We start from the raw sequence: 22,585 nt of genomic DNA on the forward strand, positions 1-22,585 counted from the left end.
GAGCTCCCCAGATCCAGGCAGGTCTGGGCCATCCTTAAGGGGCTTAGAACAAGTAGGGAGCCAGGGAGCTGCCTGGAAACTGCTTTGGTACCTGGAGTCCCCAACTATCCTCAGTGCCCCGGTTCTTGGTGGCTGTGTGTACAGCAGACACGTGTCCAGCGGCTCAGAAACCACAGCAGCCAGGACTGGCAGCAGCCCCCTCGTGCCTCACACATGCTCCTATTCCCGACGGAAGCTGCCCGCACGTGTTCTGGCCCCGTCCCTCCATCCCCAGGGCAGATGTTCCGTGCTGGCCACTCCTCAGCCACAGCAGGCTCGGGGTGTGCCCCTCACCCGGGCTGCTGCCGGGAGCCGCTGGCTGCAGATTACAGAGCTCGCATCCTCTCCCTGCCCTCTTCCTCCCCCAGACAATGCTCCCGATTCAGCCGCCCGCCTCGCCTCCTGCCGGGCCCTAAATACGGTGCTGACAGGGTGAGCTGCTGCACCTGAGCTGGCTGAATCAATATTGACCGGCCAGGAATAGTCCCGCAGCCCTCTGAGAATAGCCCCGCACGCCCGCCCGCCGCCCACAGCTTCCCGCGCACGGGGCTGCCCTGCTGCCTGCCGGCCGCGTATTTTTAGCTGCTGCCCTTGCTGGCTGCCCGGGGCTGCAGGTGCTGGCACCCACTGAGCCCCGGGGGAGATGAGGAGCTCATTGGCTGACTCCTCAGGGCAAAGGGGGACTCCTCCAGCCTGCCACGATCATATGAGCAGCAGGACACTGCTGCGAGATGAGGCTGGCAGGTCCCAAATGTGGGAGAGCCCACCAGCACCCTCACTTCTCTCTTCTTGCTGTGCCCAGGAGCAGAGGCAGAGCTGGGAGCGGGACCCAGCACCCGCCTGCCCTGCACCCCTGCCAGCGTCTGCCGGGGGAGGAGTTCGGGGGAAGCTCCTGGCCTCACACTTAAGCAATTGAGCTTCAAAACGTCAAGACGAATGAGTCACGGGCTCCACTGCTGGCCCCAACCCTGCTCTTCCCGAGGGCTTTCCGTGGCCCCCACTCTGGGGCTGGCCAGGGACCCATATCGCAGTAGAAGCTTCAGGACATGCCCTGATCCCAGCCAAGGCAGAGGGCTGGGGTGAGGGTCCCCTGCGAGGGGGTCCCAGCATTGTGCATCCCTGCACACCCAGAGGTGCTGGAGGCCCTTGCGAGACGTGGCGATGAGCTCACGGGCTATTCCCGGCCGTGTTGATCCTGGCTCCTCCCGGCAGGATCCGGCTGCTTTGACTCCAAACAAACAGCCCGGTGGCCACCGGCACATTCCTGGCCGGTCCCTGGGCACGGCCAGGGCACTGGGCTTCCTGTTTATCCCCATCCCACGGCGGGGCACGGCGGGCGTGTGGGCAGCAGGGTGCCCCGGGGACTGGCGGCACCCCAAGCCGGAGGTTGCTGCCGGGGCAAGTCGGGGGGGGGGGGGCATCCCCAGTCTCCACATCCCACGGAGCGGTGCTACGCCTGAGGACCCTCAGCCTGCCTGGTTCAGGGATGGTGCAGGTGATGCCCCAAGCCCTGTGGGAACTGGGCTTACGGTACCATCCCATAGCCTGCTGTGGTCTCTGAGCCCCCCGAGTCCTGGCCCCACTGCAGCACCTCCAGGCATCCTATGCCTGTGTACCCACCTGAACCACTCCGTAAGTGGGAAGGTGCAAGGAGTGCCCCTAGCATAGCAGTTCGTCATCTCCAGAAAGTCCATGCTCTGTCTGGCTGGGCGACAGCCCGGTGGGGGGAGCATCCCTGACCGGGGGCACTGGCACTCGGGGGAGGTCCAGCCTCGCGGCAGGTAGGAACGGTGCGGGATAGCTCAGATCCCGCTGGCTGGGGGAACGACAGGCTTTGGGGCAGGAACAGGTTTGCCCCAGTGTGCAGTGAGGCAGAGTAGGGCCGGGGGTGTGTACGGAGCAGGGCTGGGCTCCAGACCAGAGGCGGGGAGGCGGGGGGCCCCCCCGGGTCGGCCCACCCCGCCGCACCATAAAAGCGGCTGCAGGCGGTGCCCGGCGGGAGGCAGGAGCTGTGGGAGCTACCGCCGCGGGCGCTACCGCCGTGTCCCCTGGCCATCACCGTGTCCCTCGCCACCGCCTGCCCCGCAGCGCTGCCGGTTCGCCATCGCCATCCCTTGTCAGGGTGAGTACCGGGTGTGGCCCCGGGAGGGGAGATCTAGGCAGCTGGAGGGGGGTCAGCAATCCCACCGGTGCTCTGAATGAGGATGCAGGGGAAGACGTGAGGTGACGGGGACCGGGCTATGTGCAGGATGGGGACGAATCCCTGGTGTTCGGTAAAGAATCCAGGTAGAGGAAAAAAGGGGGCTCTGTGGGGCCCCCACCCATGTCCCAAAGTAGGCAGACAGGAAGCAACAAGAGCACAGGGCAATGTTCGTGGGGCTGCCCATGGCTGTCGGTGCCTGGAAGGGCTTTGTCAGAGCTGGGTGACGTGGTGAAGGGTGCAGGGCTGGGGTACGCCCGTGAGTAAGGCAGGGACTAGCCCATGCATCTCCCACAGCACAGGGACAGGAACATCACCACCGTGTTAGGGGGCATGATATCCCTCCACCATTGCCCAGCTCCTGGGGCACAGGGGGCTGCAGCTGCACCCTCACTCTGCCGTGGTCCCCAAGGGCTCATTGTTGCGCTGTCCCCAGGCATCCCACCCACAGAACCACGATGGTGATGCCAACTGGCGCAAGTCACGTCCTGCTGGCGCTGCTGCTGTGCTGGGTTACCCCCAGCAGGCAGGAGCTGGCCCCGGTGCAGCTGCGGCTGGGGGGACCACGGGGACCAGCCGGAGAGGGCCGGCTGGAGGTGCTGTACCAGGGGCGCTGGGGCACCGTGTGCGATGACGGCTTCGACTTCCACGCGGCCACCGTCGCCTGCCGACAGCTGGGTTACACCGCAGCCATCACCTGGACCCATAGTGCCACCTACGGCCAAGGGGAAGGTAGGGGGCAGGGGGTTCTGACGAGGGCTTCCCGCTGGCTGTGGGAGCCTGCCCACGGGGCTGTGGGTGCAGACAGCTTGCAGGACACACTGGATGGGGCCTGTGATGCTGTTTCCCCAGGCCCCATCTGGCTTGACAACGTGCGGTGTGGGGGCAGCGAGGGCTCCCTGGCAGAGTGTGTCCACAATGGCTGGGGCATCAGTGACTGCCACCATGGCGAGGATGCTGGTGTGGTGTGTTCAGGACAGCGCCTGCCTGGCAACTCCTCCCAGGCTACCACCTCTGGTCACCTGGGAGAGGTGAGTAAGGGCCCGTGGTATTCCCCTGTGCCCAGCAGGGTACACCAGGACAACCGGAGCAGGTCCCTCTAACCCTTCTCCTGGCCCCTTTTCTGAACACCCTGCCCTTGATGCTGGAGCCCTGTGCCCACCCCATGCCCACTGTGCAGGTGTTGGGGCTCACCCTGGAGGAGGTGCGGCTCAAGCCCATTCTGGCACGGGCCAGGCTGAGCATGCCGGTGATGGAGGGTGCTGTGGAGGTGAAGCACAATGGGCGCTGGAGGCAGATGTGCGATGCCAACTGGACCAGGAACAACAGCCGTGTGGTCTGTGGGATGCTGGGCTTCCCCCGGGAGAAGCACATCAACACCAGCTTCTACCGGTAGGGACGCGGGAGACACGCACTGCACCTGGGCATGTGGGGCAGGTGCCTGGCTGGGGACACTGTGGGGGCAAGAGACTGGAGGAGTGGTCAGAGAAGGGCTGCACAGATGGGTGGGTGTGCGAGGTGCCAGTATGGCCTTTGACAAGGGTCAGAGTTGGGCTCCGCAGCATCCAGAGGTCTGTGGGGATGGTCACCATCATGACTGGCAAAATGTGAGAGAAAGGAGAGGAAAGACAAGTGTCCCTTGGTCCCTCCCAGCCCGACTCAGCCTGGGGCTATAAATACAGCCCATAATGAGCCCCTACCGGTGCCAGGAGTCACACAGTCCCGCTGGGACACATGGTACAGACAGGCTTGGCACAGTAATTGCCAGTGGGGAGAGAACATGATGTGCTGTGGGGTCTCCATCTCCTGCTGGGAAGGGCAGAAATGGGGCATGGAGTTCAGAGTCGTGCAGTGTCAGTGTGCTCCCTCACATACTGGCTTTGTACACCCACAGAAAGCTCTGGAACAGGAAGCTGAAGGACCCCAACTCCAGGTAGGACTCAGCACTGGGCATGGTGGGCAGGGCACCTTGGGTGGGCACTCAGCATGAACATTGGGTGGAGGAGAGTCTCTGGTACCCGAGCTGACCCTGGCCCTGCTCCTCTCCCTTGGCAGCCTGAAGACCCTCAGCCAGAAGAACAACTTCTGGGTACACAAGGTGCAGTGTAAGGGCTCAGAGCCCCACCTGGCCCACTGCCCTATGCAGGTGGCCCCACCAGCCCCACACCAGCACGCCTGCCCCCACGGCATGCACGCCATTGTCAGCTGTCTCCCTGGCCCTGCCTTTCAGAAGGGCACAGGCAAGGGCAAGAACAAGACCACCCCAGGAAAGGTGAGCCCTTGCAGAGTTCCACACCCTCTCCCATGGATAGAGAGTCCCAGAGCTGAGCAGCACTCAGCCACCCCATTTGCACTTGAGGAGGGGGGTGGCTGTGTCCTGGGGTGGCTCACTGGCTGCTCCCTATACCCAGGTGCTCCCAGTGCGGCTGCGAGCAGGCACCCATGTTGGCGAGGGCCGGGTGGAGGTGCTACGCCACGGGCAGTGGGGCACCGTGTGTGACAAGCAGTGGGACCTGGCTGCAGCCAGCGTGGTGTGCCGGCAGCTGGGCTATGGGACAGCGAAGCAGGCCCTGGTGGGAGCCCGGATGGGACAAGGTGAGGCAGTGTTACAGCATGGACTTGGGAAACCTCTGGGCTTGGAGGGGTATGATGGGGAAATGAACTGGTTTAACGTGTTCTGCTGAAGAATCCTGGGATATTCAGGCAGCTCCAGCCTGCCCTGGGATGAGGCTCCCCTGTCTGCTCCTGCCATGGGAAGCCCCATAGAGAATGCTCAGACCAGGGGGATGGAAGATGAGGGTCCTGCTCCAGGATGGGCATGGAGCAGGGAGCACTGACCCTTCCCGTTCTTTAGGTTTGGGGCCCATCCATATGAGCAATGTACGGTGCACTGGCCATGAGCGCTCCCTGGGTGAGTGTCGCTTCCAGGACGCCGAGCAGAGTGGGTGCCGGCATGAGGCTGATGCTGCTGTCCGCTGCCACATGCCCCACATGGACTTCAAGAGCCAGGTGAGCCCCTGCCTCCTTCCCAGAGCCTGTTGAACCCCAGGCCACTGCACAGTCCCTGCTCCCCAAGCTCTGTGCCCAGTGTGGATGCTCAGAGCAGCCCTGGGGTGACCCTGGGGATAGGGCGACACAGAGCAGCACCCTGATGGGGTTCTGCAGGATGATCTGGTGGCAAAAGTGGTCTTATAGGGAGGAAAGGAGGAAGAGGAAGGTGAGGGAGATGTTCAGCTGGATGTGTGGGGCTGCTTGTCCCACAGCAGCGCTGGGTGGGAGAGCTGAGGTTCTGCGCCACATCCCAGCTCAGCCCCTCTCTGCCAACAGGTGCGGCTGGCCGGGGGCCGCAACCCCGAGGAAGGCGTGGTGGAGGTGCTGGCGCCAGTGCAGGGGCGGCTGCAATGGGGTGCAGTGTGCGGTGCACAGTGGGGCCTGAACGAGGCCATGGTGGTCTGCAGGCAGCTGGGGCTGGGCTTTGCCAGCCATGCCCTCCAGGTGAGTGGGGTACCAGCCTGGGGCCGGGACTGCAGGGGTCCTGCAGGGTGGATAGTGTGGGCATGGCTTGGCCAGGGGCTCTGGGATGGGACAGTGGGGGACAAATCCTGGTGGCAGTGTTAGGGCAGGAGAAGAGGCAGGGGAGGCAGGTGGGTGCTGGCAGGGACTGCAAGGACTGGTGCAAGCACTGTGCTCCTCCTCTGTTCAGGAGACGTGGTACTGGGCGGGCAGCCCCGATGCCAGCCGGGTTGTGATGAGTGGGGTGCGCTGTGCCGGCACTGAGCTGGCCCTCCAGCAGTGCCAGCGCCATGGCCCTATCCACTGCCCCAGCGGCGGGGGACGCTTCTCAGCAGGGGTCACCTGCACTGCCCGTGAGTAGCAGGAGCCCATGGGGTACTGCTGGGAGGGGGGACCCCCCCTTCTCCTGTAGGAGAGTAGGGGGTGCTATGCGTGGGGATCATCTTCTCAATCCCTGCTGATCCTCTCCATGCCAGATGCCCCAGACCTGGTGATGAACGCCCAGCTGGTGCAGGAGACAGCCTACCTGGAGGACCGGCCCCTGGGGCTGCTGTACTGTGCCCATGAGGAGCGCTGTCTCTCCCGCTCTGCTGACAACATGCAGTGGCCCTATGGCCACCGCCGCCTCCTTCGCTTCTCCTCCCAGATCCACAACTTGGGAAGAGCCGATTTCCGGCCCAGGATGGGGCGACATGCCTGGACTTGGCACCAGTGCCACCGGTGAGTGGTCCACAGGCAGGGGATGGCAGGGAGCTACCTACCTCCTCCTTGGGCCAGGCAGGGCATGGTGGCACCCGTCCCCAAGAGGCTGTCCCACCCGGGGTAATTAACAGCGTCTGAGCCAGCACTGTCATTACGGCTTTATTTGGCCTCAGGGTTGTAATTTGCTGGGTCCCTGGGTGCTGCCCTGCCGGAAGTTGTGCCGGGGTTGCCTGGGCCAGCCACGTGCTCCCTGACCAGGCACCAGTCCTGTGCTCAGCCCTTGTCCCCACAGACACTTCCACAGCATCGAGGTCTTCACCCACTATGATCTGCTGACACTGAACGGCTCCAAGGTGGCCGAGGGGCACAAGGCCAGCTTTTGCCTGGAAGACACCAACTGCCCCGAAGGTAGGTGCTGGCTGCAGAGCTGACAGTGGCCCCCCATTCTGCTCTGCAAAGGGGCTCTGTGCCTCCCTCACTCCCCCTCCTTCCTGCAGGTCTGCAGCGACGCTTTGCCTGTGCCAACTTTGGGGAGCAGGGGGTGAGTGTGGGGTGCTGGGACACCTACCGCCATGACATCGACTGCCAGTGGATTGACATCACTGATGTGCCACCAGGCAGCTACACCTTCCAGGTATGGGGATGGAGGGGTGGGGGACACCAAGCTACTTCACCTCAGGGCTGGGGGTTCCCCTCCATGAGCACCACGGCATCCCTCACCCTGCACATCGGGGTGCTGCTCTGCACTCTGCTGTGCATGCCACAGCCCTGCCTGGCCAGGGCATAGCAGAGGTGCCCCCAGCCCTGCCCCTTGCCCTCCCCAGGTGGTCGTGAACCCCAAGCATGAGGTGGCTGAGTCGGACTTCTCCAACAACGTGATGCGGTGCCAGTGCAAGTATGATGGGCAGCGAGTCTGGATGCACGGCTGCCACACAAGTAAGGAGGGAGCATTGGGGGTATGGCAGGCAGGGTGGGGGAAGTGATGGGGCTTGGGGTGCCACAGGTTTCTTGTGTCCCTGCACGCCCACCCACCCCTAACATCGCTCTCCCCAGGTGATGCTTATGGTGCCGATGTGGTGAGCGATCTGGAGAGACGGGAGCGCCTGGCCAACAACCTCGTGTGACCACTTGGCATCGGCATGGTCGCAGCAGCGCCACGGGACAGTCCAACTCCCGCGCCCCAGCCCCTGTGCCCTGGCAGCACCGGACTGAGCTCAGGGACTTGCAGACTTTTGTATTTATTGGCTGCTGCAGAGGATGAAGATGAGCGCCAGGGCCGGTGGGGAGTGCCTGGGGGTGCCGAATCCCGTGCTGCCAGCAGGACGTGCAAGAGTGGCCCAAGTACCGCAGCAGCCCTCACATCCAGAGCCCCAGGGCCCCCCAGGACAACTACCTCAGCCTGCCCAGCCCCCCATTCTCCAGCAGACTCAGGACAGTCCCCGGCCACCCATGCACCAGTCCTGTCTTCAATAAAGATTCTGTGAGATCGGAGCAGGGCGCTGTGCTGTGGGAGAGGGGGTACTCCCTTATCAATCCCACCATCACCTCCTCCTTCCCCTGTGCTCTTTCCCACTACAATCACAAAGGTAGTCCCCAGCTGGGAACAACTTGGTCTAGGCAATGTGTCCCCAGCCAGGCAGTGTCCCCCCTGTGCCACCCAGGGCCACCAGCTCCCTGGCTCTCTGCATGCGGCTGGCATCAAGGAACTCTGGCTTGCCGTCAGTGGTCCCCGTGGGCCAGGGCACCCTGGCCCTGAACTGGCTAACCCTGTGCATGCAAAAAGACAGTGCTCTGTGGCAGCATGGGCTGGCTGCCAGCCCACCAGCCACTGTGTCTGCAGCTGACATGCTGGGCTTTCCCAGGCTGTCCTGGCAGCTTCCCAGACATAGGAGCAGTGGTAGGGCCACTCTGTCCCTCAAAGCCCTTGCTCCTCAGCACAGGATGAGGACACAGGGTACACCGTGCCCTTGTTCTCTGTTTCTTACCTCCCATGGTTTCTATCCTTTTTCTTACAACAGGAAATAAAAGGGAATGTCACCAACACACTCTGTACTGTCTGTTCCCCAGATTGCCAGCCATGGGGCAGTGCCACCCCTCTCCTTGCACACCTCTGTCCATTCCTGCCTCACTGGCAGGCACCAGCCCAGGGCAGGGGGCTGTCAGCACCCACCTTGGCCCAGGACAAGTCAGGCTGCACCCACATGTGATGGTTCCTGCACGTGGAGCTGCTGCTGGGAACGGCGATGATGCACTGGGGGGACCCGAGGCCAGAGACCGTGGCAAGGCACGTGCTGGTGGAGGCTCACTCGGCCGGGCTTGGGGTTTGAGGGATGCCGGATGGCGGAGAAGATGTTTTCCACATGAGAGCAGCTTTGCGCCCTGAAATTTCCACTGGCCAAGCCACGAGCATCCGGGAACGGCAGCCGAGACGGCTCCCAGCTGGCAGCGCTGCCGGATGGTGCAGGGGCAGGCAGCCACCACCACGGGGTCATGACCAGCTCCACTGCTGCCGAGCTGGGGGACAGCCAGGGGACACAGGGCAGCCACATGAGCTCTTCAGCGACCAAAACCATGCAAACTGCTGGCAGTGGTGGCAGAAAAGCATCATCCCCATCCTTGCCTCCTGTGAAAGGTTCCAAAACCTCAGGGTCTGCAGAGCTACAAGGTGGGAGCACTGGTGCACACAGGGCTGTTTTTCAGGTGCTGAGGGATGATGCAAAGCAGAGGAGGCAAAGGCAGGTCCCAGCCGCCAGCCTCCGCCCGGGGGCAGGGCAGGAAGCCCCCAGCCCGCCACATCACAGCCCCGTGTGGGGCCGGGAACACGGCCCTGCCCATGCTCTGACAAGGGCCCTGCTGTTCAGGGCTGCAGCTGCTCCGCGGAAGTAAACAGGGTCCCTGCCAGCACATTCCTGCCTGCCGTCCTGCCCGATCCCTCCTGCCTGCACATCCCCCACACCCGCTGGGGACACCCAGCACCTGGGAGGGGTGGACATCCCCAAAGCGGCGCAGACCATGCGCAGCTGTCCCCAGCACGCACACCGTCCTCCGAAGGGAAGTGGAAGGGAACGGGGAGCCACCACCCAGGCAAGCAAATAAAATAAATGGCATTTATTAGCAAAATAAAGGACAGAAACTCTCACTCACAAGGCCCTGCCAGGTGGTCAGGGCCGCCCCGCACAGGCCCCCATGCTCTCTGCTGAGCTCTGTGCATCCTGCTGTTGCTCCTGCTGTGGCTGGTAGCCTCGGGGGTTCTGCCCTGGGCAGGGTGGGCAGAGCTGTCTGACAGCAGCCCCACAGCACCAACCAGCCCGCATGCTGCTCAGCCCTGTCGGTGAAGCAGCCCAGTGCTTTTGGACGCAGTGCAGAATCCGTCCCAGCTCTGAGACGCAGAGTGCTCTGCCCTCCTGCAGAGAGGGACGTGGGCTGAAAGTGCAGCCTCCTGGCTCAGTCCCGGCCCTCCCAGGCATCCTCCCGCTGCTTGTTCTCCAGGCGCTTCCTCTCTGCAGAGACAAGAGGGTCAATGCCACATCCCTATCATCCCACCTCCCTGTGGAGGTGGCTGGGGTCCACCCTGGTGCAGCCCCCTCCCACCCAGCACCCTGTGAGAAGGGGTATGCATGAAGAAAGCCCTGCCATACTGCAACCCCTCCAGGCATCCAAAACTCACCCTGAGCTTCTTGCAGCTTCCTCCGCTCAGCATCTCGCTGGGCTGGTGTCTGGTTGCTCCGTACCCCGAGGGCACCAATCACCAGCCGCCTGGCCAGGACAGCTGATGTTTCAGGGCGCTCCTTGGCCGGCTGCAGGTATTCTGTGAAGATGGGGGACATCCGTGGGGCATTCTGGGAGGGGTGGGGCAGCCAGCACGGCTCCACAGCTGTGCCGGCTGCCCCACCCCTCCCCAATTATGAGGATGATATTGCAGCACAGTCACGAAGGCACAGCTGGCACAGGGCAGCACCACTCACCAGCATATGCCCTGGCTTTGGCTTTAGAGGCACGGGTGCCCTGGGAGAGTGGGCGCGTCTTCACCATCAGGTGCTTGGTGCTGAGGGCATCGCGTGCTGCAGGAAGAGAGCAGCATGTCCATGTGCAGGGTCAGCCCCATGCCCAGGATCTGGCTGCAGGAGAGGGATGCCTCCTCTCTGCCCATCCCCAGCTGAACCAGGAGCAGTACCTGTTATGGGGCTGGAGAAGATGCCCAGGGCGTGCGTATCATCCACCCACTTAATATCAAAGCCTTTCTTCCTGCCAAAGAAAGGGAAGCTCAGCAAGGCATCGGCACCTGATGGGCAGCTGTCTGGAGCAGAGTCCAGCCAGGGAACCCCAGCACTGGGGACAGAGTGCTGGCAGACTCACTGATAGCTGCAGAAGACGCGCATCAGGTCCTCAGTGCGGAAATCCGAGGGGAAATCGTAGATCTCGATGACGTGGGGCAGCTCATCATCGCTAATGTCTGGCACAGCAGGTTCAGCCCCATAGTAGTTGAAGCGCGGTGACTGCTGGCTCTCCTGGTGCTTCACACCCCCTGAGAGCTGCAGCAGTAGGACAGGCACAGCACTGAGCAACCCATGCCCACCTGCCCCACAGCAGTTCCCAATCCATAGCAAGTGCTCCCGAGAAAGTTGCTCAAATCTCAGCCCAGCATTGCAGATGGATTCATGGCATTGAGAATTAAGAGTAATCAGCCAGGGTTCTCACACCATGCACTTGCTTTTCCCATTACCAGCATCCCTTCACTTGCCACACTCTGCATCCCCATCAGGGACATGGTGGGAATGGCAGGGGTGAAACAGCACATACACCTCTGAGCACACCACTCCTTCCACAGTGATGTGATGACCTGAAATACGTTTGGGGAAGAACAAGGAGCAGGACAGTAACGCCAGAAGGAAAGATTGATGTCTCTCTGCCACATGGAAGCACCAGGCTCAGCGCGCCCTGACTGCAGCACATGCACCAGAGCAGCCCATGAGCACCCCAGATGCCAAGATGAAAAAGACTGAGGAGCATTGAGGAGCAAGTTCTGCTGGTTAACCACCTGTGCACCTTAAAATTTATGCTTTGTTTCTCATTTGAATTTGACTTCACTTTCCAGCCGGCAGTTCTTGTTCTGCCTCTGCTGGATTAAAGAACCCTCAGTCCCTGGTCCCCTCCCTGTCACAGCACTTACTAATGTTAACCAAGTCCCTTCTCAATCTTCTTCTTGATAAAATGGGTTGTGCACCTTTAATACCTCACAGCGGGGCACTTTCTCCAGCCCTAAAAGATGATGGCTGTAGAGCTTTTCTACCTTGCACATTTTTCAACCTTCATTTCAAAACACAGGCAGCAGCCTCCCACTGCCACAACACAGGGGCGCAGCCAGCCCCTATTTCCCTCTGTCTCACAGCATTGCCAGTGCCAGCTGGTCACCCCGCACCACCTTCTGCCCAGTGGGCCACCCTGCATCACTTGCTGAACCCTTGCTTTCCAAACTACGCCGTGCCAGTGGCCAAGGGGACTCACTGCCCTGCTTCAGCTGAGACACCAGGGCAGGTGCAGTCCAAAACCACTGACAGCTCCCCTGTTCCCCCTGGAGCGTGGGGCTGGCACGATGCCAGGAAATGGGTACATAACTCAGGCAGGTTCCCACCCTGATCCCCTAAGCGATCATAGCAGAGCACACCACGGCTGCAAGGTTAGAGTCCATAAATCCCAGCCAGCTCAGTCGATAAAAAGTGCTCATTCCGACAATTTTATGGGGAAGATGGATTCACGGCAGGTGAGGGGGTGCTGCCATAGCGGCTGGATGCCAGCGGAGGGTAGAGCTGAGTTATGGAGCTCACGGGACAGGCCAGCACTGCCAGCAGAGCCGCCTGCCCTGCCATCACCCCCGTGCAGGGCGGCACACTCAGGCACCTTGTGCCTGCTCGGGGAAGGCAAGGGAGTCATTCCCAGGCAGGATAAAGCCCTGCGGTGCTGCTTGAGGGAGCAGAGCACTCAGGTAGTGCCAGGCACTGGGAAGATGATTAGAGAGCAGGAGCACAGAGTGCTGGAGCTGTCCTTGACCTTCACAAATCACCAACTGTGGCGGGGCAGGAAGGACAGGAGCCGTCTGGCAGCAGGGCTCAGCCACGCAGCAGGCACAGCTCAACAGGTCCCCCGGCACTGCCAGCCCCAGCACGCAGCGTGCCAGCAGCTCCCCAGCCACAGGGCAGGGCAGGGATGGGAGCCATGGTAGAGTCCCCAGCCCTGGCTGGCGTCCTGGGATGGATGGACAGACAGATGACCAGGAAAATGAAGCCTGTCCATCACATCTCGCTGCTCTCTAAAGACACACTCCTGCCAGAGCAGGTCAGAGGGGTCCGTGGCTGCTCACTTATACCACAGCCCTGGGCACGCACGCACCGCAGACCCTGCCGTGCCGCACCGCCTGATGGAGAGTCCACAGAGCCTGCAAGGAAATGGTCGCAGTGCTTAATTACTCTGTGTTCAAACTGATTTCTACTCTGAATTTGTCTGGTTTCAGCTTCCAGCCAATGGTGCTCACTGTGGTGTTTTTTTCCTGCTAGATTGAAGAGCCGTCCGCTATCAGAAATCTCTCCTCCACAGAACGTCATAAATCTTGTTCCCTGCCAGCTATCTGCATTGCATAAGGATTCGGATACGAGGAAGACGTTACTAATTTTCTTGGTTTTTTTGTTAATTAACAACAGCTCCATCTTCCCAAGAGCCTGCACCCTCCCCAAGCAGCTACCTCCACCTGCAAAGAGTTCAGAGGGCTCAGGAAGCACGAGGCTCCACATGGGAATCTGCAGGGGACAGAGATGGCAACTTTTGATAAATCCCTATTTCTTTTTCATCCATTTTGGGAAGATTTTTCAGGGTTTGAGCTCCCTGAAGAGCTCAAACTTGTCTCAGAGCTTGTGCAGGGGGGAGCCAATACGGATACTCCTTGGAGTGAGAGCCTGCACTGCACAGCACAACCTTGCCCACAGCACCCTATGGCTACACCATAACAGGGATCCTCCCTGACCTTCCTCCCCCAAGGACAAAGCCATGCCCATGGCAGCAGCCCACAGAAAGCCAATGCCACCTGCACCAGCTGCCTCAGAGCAGCAGTGCTGTCCTCCTCGCACCAGCACTCACCACAACCTCCCATCTGGAGTGGCTGAAGGGAGCACAGCCAGGCAAGGATGGGGATACCCAACGCCCTTCCACATCCCCCCAAATGCAAACCCTGTGAGTCCCACCCACCGTCTCAGCACCATGCCAGGCTCCGAGAGCATGGCCTTGTGGACAAGATGGGATCCATGTCCCTCAGTAAGTCTGCTCTTGAGTTAATCTCATCCTTTCACTGACACTGTTAGGAAGGCACCACCCACCACTTCACACCCTGATTCCAGCGGGGGTAGACAGACGCTGGATGTAACCATATTAACACTGCTTGTTTCTTCAGGTACATTAACGTCATTTGGAAAATTACCAGTTTGACACTACTGATTTAAAATGCAATAAGGGATATCCAGCCTTGCTGCAGGAGCTGAGCTTTCCTCGTGAACAGCAGCAGAACGGTGAGGGCCCTGGCACTAAGCAGCCAACTGTAGTAAATTCAGCAGCATGTGTGCAGGAGGGAATGGCAATGAGCCACAGCTGATTAAGAAGCCATAGTTTCGAGGAAACATCCTGCTGCTGTTTCAATGGGAGCCCATACATCTCAGCCCATTTCTTTATCACCAGCTCTGGTTTCATGAGGGTGCAGTTGCAGTTTACGGCACTTCAGCAGTTTTACTGGGTGCACTTTATGTACTACAGAGGGACGATCACCCCAGCCTTCACCAGCAGCGTGGGATAGGATGGGACAGACGGGGAAAGGTGGAGATCCCAGGTGTTTTGGCACCACAGGGGAAGGCTGGCTCACAGCCAGCTAGGCTGACTATGCCCTGGGTGCAGCCCGCCCACCCCATGCATTCACCCCAGAGAACACAGGAAAAGACAACCCCCACATCCCAGTGGGCACCAGTCCCCATCCCTGCAAATCCCCACAAACACTGGCTTGCAGGAAGTACCTCCTCCAGCAGGCGTGGGTCCAGGCAGTCCCCATCATCGTTGAACAGCACATCCCAGCTCTCCTCGGCACCCGGGCTGGTCTGGCTCAGGGTTTCAGCACTGGCACTGCTCTGTCCTTCCTTTGGAGAGCTGCTGTGGAGACCTTTCTCTTCCTTCTCAGCCTCCTGGTGCTTCTGCAGTGAGCCCATATCCTCATCTGGCCTTGCCAGCTCCTTGGCCCAGGATGCAGGCGAGATCCCCTCCATGCCATGGCACAGCAGCTCTAGGGGCAGTGGGGGCTCACAGCTTTCCAGAGGTGCTCCGTCCCACAGGCTGCTCTCAGCCCCAGCACTGCCATCTGTGCAGGCAGAAGTGCTGCCTGCTTCCTCTACAGCAGGGACCAGGTCACCCTCCCCACCGGGATCCCCAGCACCAGCAGTGCTCTCCTCCATCACAGGCAGGAGCTGGGATGGGCTGCCCATGCCCTGCCGTGGAGTGCTGCCCCCTGGGAGTACTGGCACACCGCCCACGCTACTCCCCAATAACACAGGTTCACAGCTGGCTCCTGGTGCACACAAGGTGCTCTCCCCAGGAAGCTCAGCCCTGCCTCCCCACGTCTCCTCTTCCTCCAGTAACCCAGTGGCACAACCCTTGCTCTGCTCTGCCAGAAGAGACCTGTCTTCCTCCCTCTCCTCCTCCCAGGCTTTCACACCCACCAGCCGGGGCACCCTGCCATGGTTGCCCACCCCTTCTGACTCCAGGACAGTCTCTCCCAGGCTTTGGGAGAGGTTCCCAGCTGGATCTGGGGTGCTGTCCCCCAAGTGTTCCAACACGTCACTCAGACCTGTCTGACAAACCAGTGCTGGGCTAGCAGCAGGTGTTCGGGGGTCATCCCCAGGCTCGGGGGTAGCCTTCACAGCCCCAGTCTGGGCACTCAGTGGGGATGGAGGGTCAGGCTCAGTCCTTATCATCCTGTGGCCGTGGCTAAGCTCTCTGGGTCCTTCATGAGATGCTTTATCCTGCCTGTCCCAGGGCTGAGCAACAGCTGGATCTGGGCATGGCTCACACATGCTGGGTGCTGCCTCCAGGCTTTCCAGTGCAATGGGGCAGCTGCCTCCCATCCTATGGCTGTGCCTGGCAGAGGCTGTCCGCAGCTCCTTTGGGCCGGAATCCACCTTGTTCTCCCTCCTTGCTGCTCTGCCTGCCCGCGTTCTGGCACGGGGGCTTGGCCTCTGCCCCTCGCTGCTGCCCCAGCCAGCGTCCTGCACCAGGCAGTGGTTCTCGGGCTCCCGGCGGTGCCCCACCCGTGCATCGCCTGCCGCCTTTGCCTCTCTCTCCCGCCGCGCTTTGGGCACGTAGAGGGCCATGTCAGGCTTCCTGCGGCGCGTCCGGCTGCCCTCCGCCTCCTGCTGCATGGTGCCACCGCTGCCTGCAAGGAGAGCACAGCGTCACTGTCCCGCCCACAGCCCAACAGCCCCAGAGCCGACTGCACAGTGGGCAGCCCCCACCCAGGTCACTGAGTCGGGGTCCCAGCACCCATCCTTGCTCCCTCAGCAGCTGGCACACAGTGATGGATTGTGGAGCCCCAACACTGCCCCGCAGTAGCATATCTGCAGACAGGGTTTGGGGCCCAGAGCACCCCACAGCCCTACAGCCTTTGGTGGGGCATATCCGGCTTGGGGGAAGCAGGGAAATCCCAACAGAATCACTGAGGCACCTGCCCCATTCCAGCAGCTGCTACCTGGGACCCTCCACCCCAAGGGAGCAGTGTCTGCAGCTGAAGTAGAACACTGACACCATGCACTACTCAGGCATCAAAAACCACAGAGAAGCCTGAGGCAGACACAGAACAACAGAAAGCAAACCCCAGCGCAGGGATACCCTGGCACGGGACCATGGCATGCTGCAGCCCCGCTCACCTGCTGCCCCATCCCGACAGAGATTTATTTTTCATCATCTTTGGCAGAAGCAGGCATGCCGCAAGCGGCCAGGCCCCCCTGCCCCTATAAATATGCATCAGACAGGGTTTATGGAGACGGATGGTGCAGGGGGCTACACTGTGGTTGAGGGGAAGGCAGAGTGGGGCTGGGCTGGGGCCCCATGATTAATCACTGCCCACTCCGTTTAGGGGGATTCATCACAGGCCGCTGTCAGGTAAATCACTGGAAAAACACCTCTTCAGTAATTAATGTGAAGTGACGGATGGACAGCCCCTGGGCCCATTAATCTGGACCATCAGCGCCGACCAAGATTATGAATGTCAGGATGCATAAACTGCCGGCAGATCAATAGGGCCAGGAACCCATCCAAGGCTCTCATTTCCGAGGCACCTCCGGTACATTAGCCTCCCCTCCACACAGCCCCTGACCGAGGCGCGAATGCTCCCCGTGGCCCCTCACCAACAGCCAGCAGCGGTGCCGGGAAGGCGAGGGGAGGCCAACCACTGGCTGCAAAGTGGCTGGGGCTGCCCATGCCACGTGGCATCATCCCCTCTTCGTGATGGATGGACAGGCCGTTGCCTTGGCATGATGGATGAGTCTCTCGTGGCTCTCTGGAAACCACTGGAAAAGCCCAGCAGGGCAGCACCCCCAGCATGACCGCGGCGCCTGTACCTGCACCTCATGCTGCAAAGGTGGACAGGAACACAACGTGCAGGCACGGGCACTGTGGTGATGCTGAGCACCATCCCAGGGCTGCCCCAATCATTTTTCTGTCTCCACAGCTCTTGTCATTTTTTTCCCCCTCTTTGATACACTAATTTTACTGGCAGAACGATCCCCTTTATCTTTATCGACCGCAAGAAAGGAATGTATCCTACAAACCTTCCAAGGACTGGATTAGTAATTTTTCAACACTGAGGCATTATACATTTTCTCACCGAGTGGCAGCCCAAGTGCCAGAGGGGAGGGGGCACTGGAAGCCCCTCTGGCACCACCATCTGCAACCACAGAGGGCTTCCAACTGCACTGAAACATGTTCTGCTAAAGGACTTTTCCCATCCAAGCCCAGAGTCCCAGCCCATGGCTCATCACTGAATGTCTTGTGGGGGTCAGTGATCTCCCCAGGCTCTGCTTCCTGAGAATTTCCAGCATGGCGAGCAACCAGAAGCAGCATTGTTCCATGCACATCCCATGTCACCTCCAAGAGCCTTTGCACACAGGATTTATGGGCTCCTCAAAAGCTTGCCATTCACCTTGCCTCACCCTCCAAAGCAGATGGTGCAGCATTAGCCGGACGGCTGGTGCTGGGAGCATCCTCTCCCTGCACAGCTTTGCCTCTGCCTGCCACACACTGCTGGGGAAGAGCTCCTTCCTGCAGCCTAGGAAGAAGCACGGCAAGGTGGCAGATGACCCACACTGGCAGTGATGCTGCAGGACTTTGTTTTTTCCCCACAGGGCAGCACAGCTCCTGCCCCCAGGCTATTACACACTTCATCGATGCCACAGCCACGGGTCAGCACCGACTGATTTCATGCTCCGGGAGGCAGAGCAATGGCTCTGGCTTTGGGTCTCATTCACACTACGCTAGGCAGGGCAATCCTGCCACTTCCAGAGTCTGGGACCAAGCTTGCCCCACAAAGACAGGCAGCGATGGGCAGTGCATCCCCAGAAAGGCCCATGCAGCCCCAGATGCTGTCCTGTTTCATGGAGCTGCCTGGAAAAACAACTCAGCACTGTGGCACCAAGCAGGGAAAGGCCATGGCACCATGGTAAAAGCGGTGATGGGATCACTGCCCAGCTGTCCGGCATGTAAAGCCCACCAGCCCAGCACAACATAGCCTGGCATGGCCAGAAGGATACTGGATCATCAGCCAGAGCTCCCTGAAGACACAGGCTCCCCCTGTACTGTTCCCAGGAACACGCTGCTCATGGGGAGCTTGTGCTCATGGTATGTGTTTCTGAAGTCTCAGCAAGCTGCCTGGTCATGTGCCAGCCTGTGTTTCTCCTCTAGTGAACATCTGCAGCACACATGGGCAGCGTTTTCTCCCTGATTTCTCTCCCTGTCCTGTCCAGGGAAGGACCCCACAAACAAGAGCAAGCCAGCCACAGTCCTGCTCAGGGAACCTGGGAATAGACAGGGATGCTGGGCTGTAGTGCTCATGTGGAACATGCCAGTTCCTGGAGAAGTCTCAGTGCCATGCAGCACCCTCTCAGCAGGCTGCTGCATTTCCTGGCAGGGAGCTGTATTTTTAGCCTTCGAGGTTTCTAATTCCACTCAATCCATATTCCCATCGATAGAGTAGATAACCTTAAAGCCTTAAAAGTGAACAGGGATGGCAATACTGGGGGACCAGGAGCCTTGGGGGACCTCACGCAGCCTTGGCATGCAGCTCGCACACCACAATGTCACTCTTTACAGCCTGCAGCAGATTGGGCTCTTTGAAGGGGAAAAAATTAACCACAATAACAAGATTAATAAAAAGGCAGGTACAAGGAGATTCTAAACAGCTCCACTGGGGAACCTGCCACTCGAAGGACTCATCTCATGCCAGGCACGTGCCATGGCACACTTACCAACTGCACAACACCAGCCCCTGGCAGCCCAGGCAAGGATTGTCAGAGGTTTTGGTTACCCTGCACCTCTCCTGCTCTCAGCAGAGCTCCAGCCCAGGCCACCTGGCTCAACAGCAGGCAGCAGGGCCAGGGAAGGACCTGGATACCTGGTGGAGACAGACAGAGCAAAGGCAAGAACACAGAGCCACTGGTAGGAGGCAAAGCAAAGCATTCAAGGCGAAAAGAGCTGCATTCCATCCAACTTCTGCCTGCAGCCCCGAGGGCTTTAAGACGTCCCTGTGCCCTGCTGCCAGGAGAAAGACGCTCTCCAGCAGACACAGCAAACACTGGCTATGTGAGGGGGTGGCAAAATTGTCAAAGGCACTGAGAGCGATTTCAATCGTGCCTTTCACTTGCAATACTCTTAGGAGACACCTGGAATAGATGGTCTTAGGAGATACCTGGAACAAGAGAAGGGGAACATTCCAGACAGGAAAATGATTTGTAAGTCAATAGTGTCCCCTCACAGCTGCAGGGGGGCAGGGGGGGAGGGAAGGGACAACAAACCAGCATAAGGAGTTAACAGCCAGAATGCTAAGGGGAATACAAAGGACTTCACAAATATACCCAGGCAGAATCAGCACAAAAGTGAAAAGGTCTATTAATAAACAAGGAGGGAGAGAAAATTAATGATGGCTCAAAAATAAAGATGACTCAAAAGGGAAAAATCACTGTTTTTAAACAGAAAAATGCAAATGAGGCAAAGGCCTTGCAAAAACAGCTGCAGGGAAAGCAAAAACAGCATGTCCACACAGACACAGTCACCTGGCCAGCCTGGCCAGTGCGGAGATGAACCTATTAACCTGCTGACACACAGTGCCGAGAAGAAACCAGAGCCCCAGTGATGGGCAGAGCAAACAAGGCACTGATTTTCTGTGCAAGAAAGGACAACAAAACCAGAGCTGAGAACAGGATAAACCCTGTTCCTATCCCTAGTGCAGAACAAAACTGGCAGGTAAAGGAGCCTGCACACCCAACACAATGAATGGTGGGTGGACATTGGCTTGCCCAGAGGAGTTATTTCAGAAGAATCACTGGGCAAAGCTTTTTGATAAGGCAAGCAAGAGCCAACTCAGCTGAACTTCAGGGTCTCATTTTACACCATCTCTCCAACTTTTACTTGAATAGTGAATTGTCATTAAATTTGCAGATGATACTGAGCAGCGAGCTGTTGCAAACACCATCCAGAGTAGAGACACCATTCAAAGGATCCAAGAAATGTAAGCAGGAAACAAAGCAAGACCCAGCCTGGGAAAATGAAGGTAAAATAACCCAAAGTAGCTACTCATGGAGCAACAGCAGCCTGAACAGCAAGGCCCAGAGCCCTACAGTGAACTTACACCAGAAAGCAAGTGACTGGAGTGACCACCCCAAAATGTGCAAGAGGCATATCTGGTGACCAGCATCATGCCATGGGCCACTCTAGGGCTGTGACAACCCCACAGCAGGCAGCACACAGAACCTTGCAGGTGGTGTGAACAGACGAGGATGCCAGGGGCCCGCAGGCAGGCACGAAAAAGAGCGTCCAGCACCTGTGAGCACCAGACACGTGTTCTACACGGCATGGCAGACTGGCGCACCGAGCACCCAGGGACCCGTGAAACTCCCCGGCACTCAAGGGCTGACACATCGTCCTGCGACTCTGTACAGTGGGGGGAGTTATAGGGTCTGCAATGTGCCATGTTATCCGGCTATCCCGGGGGTTGCCTACCAGCGGACTGGGGGGGGTGGGACTTCAGGTGGGGATCAGGGCTGGGGGACAGGGATGGGACAGGGATGGGACAGGGATGGGACAGGGATGGGACAGGGATGGGACAGGGGGTAAGGATCAGGGCTGGAACACCAGGGAGGGGGAGAGCGGGGCAGCGCCGGGAGCGGGCAGGGTGCGCAGCACGGGCCGCCGTGCCCCGGTACCGAGCGCCCCGCCGTGCCGTGCCGGGCCGTGCCGGGCCGTGCCGCCCGCCAGGCCCCGCCGTTACCAGTGGCCGCGCCGGGTCCCCCGTCGCTCCGCGCCGCGCCGCCGCTTCCGCCGCGCCGAGCCCGCCCCGCCGTGGGGAGCGCCGGGACCTGTAGTGCGGCCCCGGCATCCGCCCCGCCCCGGCCCGGCCGCCGCTCCTCCCCCGCGGCCGCGGGCACAGGGGCCGGGCGCCGCGCCGTCCTTCCCCGGCAGCGCCCGGCAGCCGCGGGGGATGGTGGCGGACAGGGAGAGAGCGACCGTCGTTCCCGCCCGCGGGTGGCCCCGCGTGAGGCTGCCGTAGGTCTCCCGTTACCGTTCAGTGTCACACGCCGGGCGGGAGCGGTGGTGCTCGCTGTGACGGGGCGGGCAGACATGGGGACACCGGGCTACAAAGGCTTTGGGCAAGCTGGTGCGGCCGCCCTGGTTAGTTTGGCTGATGGGCAGCGGGTCTCTGCCCGCTCCCCGCCCCAGGACCTACCTGCTTCCGATGCGATTTCCAACCTGCTGTCTCCCAGCCAGCTTCATGGTGTGGTACCGGAGAAAAGGTGACCCGGGGAAGAGGAATGTCCCATGGCGTGCACGCTGCCTGCCCGTGCAGGGACCGGGGCAGCCGACAGCCAGAGCGGTTTCTGCAGCTCCCCCTAGACTCTGAAGCTGCCGAGGGACAGGGGACCCGGTCACGGGCCGCCCTGGCAAGGTGCCACTGAGGCGTCGCATGGGGCATCCGTGAATGGGCCTGTGCCAAGCATCTTACCCCTTGATAGGTGCAGTTTCAAGGCTGGGACCGCTGATGCCTGAGGTCTGGGATACCCCGAAGTACTCAGACCTTCCTGGCTGCCCAGTGTGGGTCCCAGAACAGCCCCGGGGGCTCAGACTAGGATAGGTACCTCATCCCAACTCAGACAGGTGCCCCTGTGCAGGACAAGGAAAGCTCACACCAGGCAGGGCCACGCGGCATCCCCTGGGGAGCAACCCGTATCCCAGCCTCATGTGGCACTCAGGGGACCATGTTCCCTCTCACAGGTAATCGATGGCAGCAGATCCTGATCGCTTTCATTATTATTATTTTCTTATGCATGTGCGCACAGGAGATTTATCGCCAGCTATGGAGGCAAAATCAATTATTCATGTTATAAATTAGAAAATGATTTATGTTTGTGGGAGGCCAAGCAGTGTGGAGCCCCTGGCCACGTGGGAGCTGGGTTTGTCTGGGAATGGCACCAGACAGCCCCTGCCAGCACTTACCCGGTTTCTCTATCCCTTCTGTTCCCTGGGTGCCCTACCCTGGGATGCCCCCATCCTGTCACAGCCCCAGGGTGACCCAAGGATGGTGATTGGCAGGCAGCATCCAGCCTCTCCCACTCTGTAAATCCAGGTGTTGTGGACAGAGCCCAAAGAAGGCTGGGAACTGTCGTGGCCTGGTCACCCTGGCCAGTGCAACAGAATGATGCTCCACAACAGTTTCCATGGCAGCAGTAACACAGTCCAAGCGCTGCAAGGTGTGGGCTGCAGAAGGACCCCCTTCTTTTTGACCACTAGAAACATGATCTCATGTCCTCTCCAGCCTCAGCCACTGTGTCTATGCTGCTCCTT

At 60.0% G+C, this 22,585-nt stretch overlaps 2 protein-coding genes across 2 annotated transcripts; one reads left to right on the plus strand and one right to left on the minus strand.

Moving 5' to 3' along the window:
* The first annotated feature begins 2,682 nt into the window (after positions 1 to 2,682).
* LOXL4 (lysyl oxidase like 4) lies at positions 2,683 to 7,643 on the plus strand. The gene is made up of 14 exons (XM_069020434.1): positions 2,683 to 2,971; positions 3,092 to 3,270; positions 3,420 to 3,631; positions 4,134 to 4,172; positions 4,295 to 4,511; positions 4,651 to 4,834; positions 5,094 to 5,248; positions 5,567 to 5,734; positions 5,943 to 6,105; positions 6,229 to 6,472; positions 6,747 to 6,862; positions 6,952 to 7,088; positions 7,279 to 7,390; positions 7,508 to 7,643. Exons 1-14 carry the CDS (start codon positions 2,698 to 2,700, stop codon positions 7,576 to 7,578), a joined length of 2,271 nt encoding a protein of 756 aa, XP_068876535.1. The 5' UTR covers positions 2,683 to 2,697; the 3' UTR covers positions 7,579 to 7,643.
* A 1,904-nt stretch (positions 7,644 to 9,547) lies between these two features.
* Positions 9,548 to 21,366, minus strand: R3HCC1L (R3H domain and coiled-coil containing 1 like). The gene is made up of 7 exons (XM_069020369.1): positions 21,015 to 21,366; positions 14,503 to 15,911; positions 10,811 to 10,986; positions 10,629 to 10,699; positions 10,420 to 10,515; positions 10,122 to 10,262; positions 9,548 to 9,954 (listed from the first exon to the last, which is right to left on the minus strand). The coding sequence occupies exons 1-7, from the start codon at positions 21,364 to 21,366 to the stop codon at positions 9,899 to 9,901; spliced, it is 2,301 nt and encodes a 766-aa protein (XP_068876470.1). The 3' UTR covers positions 9,548 to 9,898.
* Between the last annotated feature and the right edge of the window lie 1,219 nt (positions 21,367 to 22,585).

Source organism: Aphelocoma coerulescens, chromosome 6 (genome assembly GCF_041296385.1).
Source record: "Aphelocoma coerulescens isolate FSJ_1873_10779 chromosome 6, UR_Acoe_1.0, whole genome shotgun sequence".
Lineage (NCBI taxonomy): Eukaryota > Metazoa > Chordata > Aves > Passeriformes > Corvidae > Aphelocoma > Aphelocoma coerulescens.